Genomic DNA, 6,565 nt, shown 5'->3' with positions numbered 1-6,565 from the left:
AGAAAAGTTATGAGGGTTTTAAGTTATAACCTTAATCAACTTGCATGTGGACATTGAATTTGCCAGATTTTATCAAAATGCCTTTTACCAGGGAAAGTAATATATATATATATATTATTTGTTTACGAAACTGATACTCTGCTTCTCATCACACTCATCATTGTATCTAAATACACTTTTAAGCAATCTAAATTTTGTTTAAAATCTATTAAATTTGGATTAACTAATACTATCAACATAGTTAGCTGGATTATTTTTTCACACATTCCTTTGTATTAAAATCAATTATGTTGTGGTTTGATGCAAGACCTTTTTGTTTGTTTTGGTGGGAGAGGCAAAGTCCAATTTCCTAGCGTGCTAGTACAGTTCTGGTTGCTGAAGACAAAGTTGGGAAGGAGGCTGGTGGAAAAGATGTCAGGGGTAAGTGAGGCAAGAGGTGGGGGGAGGAAAAAATTGATTTAATAAAAAAACAGTAAAGAAACTTTAAAAAATTGATATAGGTTTCACATTCAGTCTAACAATACCGCTTCCTGTTCCTTTTTGATGGAGGCTAACACTGCGTTATCAGTCTCTGTGGCTTCTGTGTCCCCACCACCTAGCAAAATGGAGCGGTCTTCTTCTAGCGTAAAGACAGAGTTTTGATTTTGGCACGAATGTTTGACTACTTCATTGGGAGTTGAAAACGTTTTGTCACACAAGTTACATTTGTAGGGCTTGTTGGTCTGTACTAGCATGTTGTCCATTTGACTGCCTTCCTCAAAAGTACAGAGTTCCAGAGTCTGTTTGTCCACCATCGTGTACGTGTCCATGCTCTGGTTTAGGCACACGTGTCTGGCAGCCTGGTTAGCCCTACAAAAGCTTTTGTCACAAGTGCTGCACTTGAAGGGCTTGCCAGTGTGTATGTACATGTGCTCCCTCCAGTGGCTTTTCTGAATAAATTTCCGACCACAGATGGAACATTCATATTTCCGCCTTTTTACTTCCCTCTCTTGATCTGCCTGCTCCAAGTTGTCTATGTCTGCAATATCGGAGGGTGGCGGTGTCTCTGACTGCTGCTGCCCATCAATTATTGGGGAGTCTGAGATCTGCTGCAGCTCGCTGTCACTAATCATCCCGGCTTCATGCACTTCCACAGCATCTTTATCAGCTGTGTTGTTACAGAGAGACAAAGAAATATTACTTTCTCCCTGCTGGCTAGATGTGAAGGGAACTCCCGTGTGGATCTGCAGGTGCTCACGCAAACTACTTCGCAAATTGAACCGGCGACCGCAGAGGTGGCAGGCATAGTATTTTGGGAAGCTTCCATTCCTTTTCATAATGCTTGGCTTGACGTGTGCTATCGTGAGTGAGGAAGGCTGTTCATCTGAAGAAGATGCTTCCATGTTGACCTCTTCTCCTGCAGGTGAATTATTACCGGCAGCAGATACCAGTTCCGGAGATGGCAATGGGTCAGAAGCAGACATATTTGTCCGGGTCACTTGTGGTAGATTTGTAGCTAACTGCGAGCCTTCAGAAACCTGCTCTTGGTTCATCCGTGATGTCTGTGGCCTTGGTTCTCGCCCGAGTTTGTCAGTCGCTGATGTAACCTTAGTGGGATGTCTTACCTGGTGATCTGCAATCTGAATGCCATATAATGAAGATGCTAATGGAAAAACTTGATCCGGGTGAGAAAAAGTTCCCTGACTTGCAAGGCTGGCCTCTTGAATTAGTGGATATGCGTGCAGAAACTTTATTCCCTGTTCTAGTCGAACTGGGTCAATGAGTTGTGGTGCCATCTTCCCAGTGTACATCAAATGCAAGAGATAACTGAAGATATCTGGCTGTATGTCAGTCGCTTTCAAACGGACACATTCACTGAAAGGTGAAACAAAATGATCACTAAGAGATAAGGAAAATATTTTTTTACCAGATCTAGGTTATTTAAGCATTGATAAAAATCAGAGGCATCTACTTAAAATCAAACAGAATTTGTAATAAATACAGAGAAACGCTTTAGTGTAAAAGAGCTGATCTTATTGGCCACTTGAAAGATGACATTTTTTTTCCTCAGGAAAGTAACTGGCTTGAAAGACAAAGCTGTTCCTTTGCAAGCTATACCCTTCTAAATTGCTACTATGTTATACACCTGTTGTCACATATTCATACATTTTGTAAATGGCAAAGATACTTTCTCCCTTTTTTTTGGTTGGGTTCAAACACGTCTGTAGCTAAATTAAAACCTGCTAGCTTCACAATCCATTGAACGTTTACTCAGCCCTGAGAACACCTAAAATTCAGCTGGCACTTGCCTGTTTGGCTGCTATGGCTTACTAGTGTTCACAGCTACAGTTCTGCAAATGTGTGGCATCACCTTGTCTCAACTGCACTACGATCCAGAAACCTTGCAGGGCAGGGTGTGAATCCCCTGAGGATCTGATGCAACAGGTGTAGCCTGAGCACATCTAGCCCGTGGGGGCCAGGCTCCTTACAAAGCAGAACGGTAGCTTTACTTTCCTTGAACAGGGGGAAGCAGCAGTAGCACCGGTGGTAGGCCTGGTCAGCCTAGGCTAGAGTGCTCAATAAAGCCAGACGCTTTGGCTGTGATGCCCTCTTCAGCCTGACAGGAATGAAACCAACACCATCCTCCAGCTGAGGGCATGCCCTGTGCATCAGCCTTTAGGATACTCTGGACTGAAACACCCACCACTCCTCTGCTGAAGCTGGATCTCTGTGCAGAAAGAGAGGCAAGGTTCACAGAAGGAAAAGAAAATCAGGCACATCTCGGTTAGGCCAGTTAGCTAACAGGAGAGGATCTGGGATTCTAACAGTTTTTCAGAGTTATCTGTAGCTCTTGTATTAAATGAACATTAAATAAAAGACAGAAATCTAGAAATGCGTGCTGCGGTCTGAATGCTCTAATCACAGTAGGCTACCAAGCTGAGGAGGAAATTATAGCCAATTCTTCCATTGCTTGAGGTGCACCCTTCTTGAGCTCTCTCTAACTGCTTTTTAATTCAGATATATTACTCAAAAATAAACTTTGCAATGCTGTCTTCCAGAGATGACTGTGTGGCTCTTCATGGAGCATCAAGACCAATACACCTGCCTGCATTCCTGTCTCAGAAGTGCAAATGCACTTCTGTCTTGATGTTTATTTTTGGCTAAGAACTCTTAGCCAGAGAGTTAAGAGCTTCACTCACTAAACATAAACTTTTTGAGATAGTTCAAATAACTGGGAAATAGAAAAGACAAAAAAACCCAAAATCTTTAAAACAGTCTTACACTTTTGTTATCTTTTCAATGCACAAAAAAAAAAAAAAGAAGAAACACATACCCCATTATTTTCCACCACTATAGTATTTTATTATTTAACTGACTTTGGGTAAACTGTAAAAAAAATGAAGGATATAAGTCCATTCACAATCACAATGGACTTTTTAAAGTCCGTTTCTCAAAATCTCCTGGCAAATACTTACTGGGTTGCATATAATGTTATGGAAATATCAAGAATAGTGCCAAGACAGAGCAGAGTATAGTGAGTGGGGGAAGGAAAGTGCGAGTGAAGACAGAATCCTTTAAATGTTCAGTTCTATGAATTCTATGCTTTTTTAAGGATAAGTTGTGCTAAATTATAACATTAGTGTTAATATATCACAGTTCAACTTTAACATGTTTTAAAGTGAGATTCTAGTGCAGGTAGGACCAGATTCCGTATTTCTTATGTCATAGCAAGAAGCAAAAAACATTTTCAGGTTTCAAAATGCTGCTAGACCTCCTTAGCTTAGCTAACTGAACAACATTTAAATAGTGAACCTTTTTATAGTTACCTGGTTTGATGAACAAACAACATCTTGAAGTAGTTGGAGAAAGAAGCAAGGACCGATTTGTGTGCCTTGAAGTAGACATCACCAATGGCAACTGTGCAGTCACACAGGAAACCAAACTCTCTCTGAGCGTTTAGTTGTTGCAGCAGAATAAGTCCATGGTTGGCCAAATCCATTTTTTCACACTCTGAAAAACAAATGACTTCCATGTAAATTAAAACTCAACAGTAGATGCACCAGTAGATGTCTCCTAACAGATATTTTCATCTAATATCCCTATGTCACGCTTTAGTAACACCTCTTGATCGCAAGCTGCTGTGTAAATGACATTTTACATGTAGGTGAGGATCTCTGTTTCCTGATGGGCAGTGCCGTTCACAAAGGTGCAAGGCATTTGCTGAGGCTTAAAGAGCAAAGCGGAGCCAGGACTAAAAGAGTTCTGAAAAGGCATGGGGAGGGGACTTGAATACAGAAACATAAATAGCTAAAGCAGAGGAAGAAATATTAATGAGTAGTAAAACCACACATTTGTAATGGGAAGAACAAAGTATTTTGGCTGCCACTCATGTGTTCAAACAGGAAAAATACATTTCCCATCTGGTATCAGTCACTCTCACCTAAATGGGTGGGAGAGACAAGAGCAGAACCCAATAAAAGCCAAGTTAGATACTTTCAACCTGAATTTTCAGTGTCTCTGTATATTTCTTACCTAAAAGTTATGTATCCATCCATCTGAATCCAAACCCAACATTAAATAACTTAGCATTTCTCATGGTCCTGGGAAATACCAGGTACACACCTGAGTCTTCCCAGGCTGAAACAATGAATTCATTCTTGGCATGGGCAAGCCCTCTGGCCTATTAGAGCAGGAGAGGCCAATCTTTTCACTCAACAACTATTTATTTATTTATTGAGATCAGCTCCAACAGCATTTTGTAAGGAGTCTGCATGCTGGAGTGCCTTATGCTTACCTAGCAAATCAAGAAACCCAAGGGGTGAGAGGTGTGGTTCTGTTCATCGCTGGCCATCAGCACAAGGTAAGATAACCAACAGTGGAATGTGGCACCAACCTCAGCCCCCCTACACCAGCTTCTGCAGCCCCCCAGCACTTCCTTGTACCAGCTGCTGCAGGCTGCCCTCAAAGAGCTACGTAAGAGTGAGAAACTTTTTCTCAAGGATTCGAGGGTAGCCTTGGAAGCAGTAATTGATAAATTTGGGAAAAAAATAGCCAGGGAAACACATTAGGGCAGTTGCATATGGTTGGATGGATTAATATACAGCTAGTAAGACCAACAAGTGGATATAAACTTAAACTAATAGAGCTTTGGGCAGAAAAAGTGAAAGTATGAAGTAATGCAGGGCTGTACGTGGCCATGTAAAACAGAAAGAGAAGTCAACAGAACGCCTGTGCACGTTATGCCCAGAACAGTGCATGTGCTCTATGAACAGAAAAGGTAAGGTGAAACCAGGATGAGTGGATCAAGAGCAGTAGAATTGCAAAAAGTCTTGGCTTTTTTCCCCTCCACATTTAATAGGAAGTTAACAAAATTTTAAGATGGTACTAACAGCTTGTTTCTTCTACACAGTAAGAGTGTGGCTTTTTGGGAAAGAGAATAAAAGTGTATTTCCTGTATGCCAATATGTTTAGTCATTAGAGAAACAACTATTTCTACTTGCTGTCGAGTGAAGAATGCCCTTGTATTTAAACCAAAAACCAGGCTGACCAAATGCATTCCTTTGCATTCACATGAGATCTGAACTTGTTTGAGTCAGGAGCGCAAGGGCAGAGAAATAAATAAAATTTAAGATACAGTTGATTATTTTCTTACAGTTAACAAGGGAAAAAGATCAGCTTCCAGCTCTTTTCAGGTCCATCCTCTCCTCCCTACATTACTGTTTGAATAATTATGTTTGTACGAAGAATATGCTAAAATACTCTCCCTCTCTCCAAAAGAGGGAATACTTGCTGTCAGCAATAGCAAAAATCTTGTTAATCGTTATTTAATCCTGCAAGATGCTCCATGCAGGTAGACTTTGTGATGTTTCAGAAAACGCACCAAGTTGATTTTTTTTTTTTTTTTGTAGCTTTATTTTAGATTACTCTGTGTGCGCTTCATCCTTTAACTCATCAGTGTTGAGTCTGGACAGCAAAGCTTGTGAGGCAGAGCAAGCCATCGATGCGAGGGAACTCCAAGCCAGAAAGGCATTCTTTCTAGTTTAGCTTATAGTTTCACCCTTAAACTGAAGTCACTGTGGCAGTTGAAGCTGCTACCCCTCAGAGACCCGAACTAGTCTTTTCACAAAATGATACAGTGTTCATACACATGTGCAACACTACATTTTTGCGTGTATTTAGGAGATACTTAAATGCTTTAAACTGAAAGCACTAGAAGAACTACACTCCAATATATGTTAAGAGGAAAAGAGTAAAGAAAGTGCTTTGTCTCTTTTACATACATGTAATACGCAGTATGTTATATGTATGCATATGTTCAGGAGCTTTACCCTTTGCTAAATAAAATACTGTGATTACCACCAGCAAGGCTGTGTTTCAGCATCGACCGGCTCAACAGCCGTGTTCAATAGTTTTTGTGCCCCAAACCTTACAGGGACGGTCCCTCCACCGCACGGCTGGCAGGCTGGCCTGCCTCACCTTCACCACCGCTTCGGAAACCACCCAATTTGCTCAACGTCCGTAAAAAACCAGGCGAGGCGGAGTCCTTTCTGAACACGCACGTTTATTTCCGAGACCGGAAAGCCAA

The 6,565-nt window shown here is 41.2% G+C and overlaps 1 protein-coding gene across 1 annotated transcript; it reads right to left on the bottom strand.

Annotated features, from left to right (window-relative positions):
• Window position 1: 1 nt before the first annotated feature.
• On the bottom strand, window positions 2-4,069 carry ZBTB2 (zinc finger and BTB domain containing 2). The gene is made up of 2 exons (XM_010075577.1): window positions 3,807-4,069; window positions 2-1,854 (listed from the first exon to the last, which is right to left on the bottom strand). The coding sequence occupies exons 1-2, from the start codon at window positions 4,010-4,012 to the stop codon at window positions 510-512; spliced, it is 1,551 nt and encodes a 516-aa protein (XP_010073879.1). The 5' UTR covers window positions 4,013-4,069; the 3' UTR covers window positions 2-509.
• Between the last annotated feature and the right edge of the window lie 2,496 nt (window positions 4,070-6,565).

Source organism: Pterocles gutturalis, unplaced genomic scaffold (assembly GCF_000699245.1).
Source record: "Pterocles gutturalis isolate BGI_N339 unplaced genomic scaffold, ASM69924v1 scaffold35772, whole genome shotgun sequence".
In the NCBI taxonomy this organism is placed as follows: domain Eukaryota; kingdom Metazoa; phylum Chordata; class Aves; order Pterocliformes; family Pteroclidae; genus Pterocles; species Pterocles gutturalis.
This window is presented reverse-complemented; position numbering and strand designations above follow the sequence as displayed.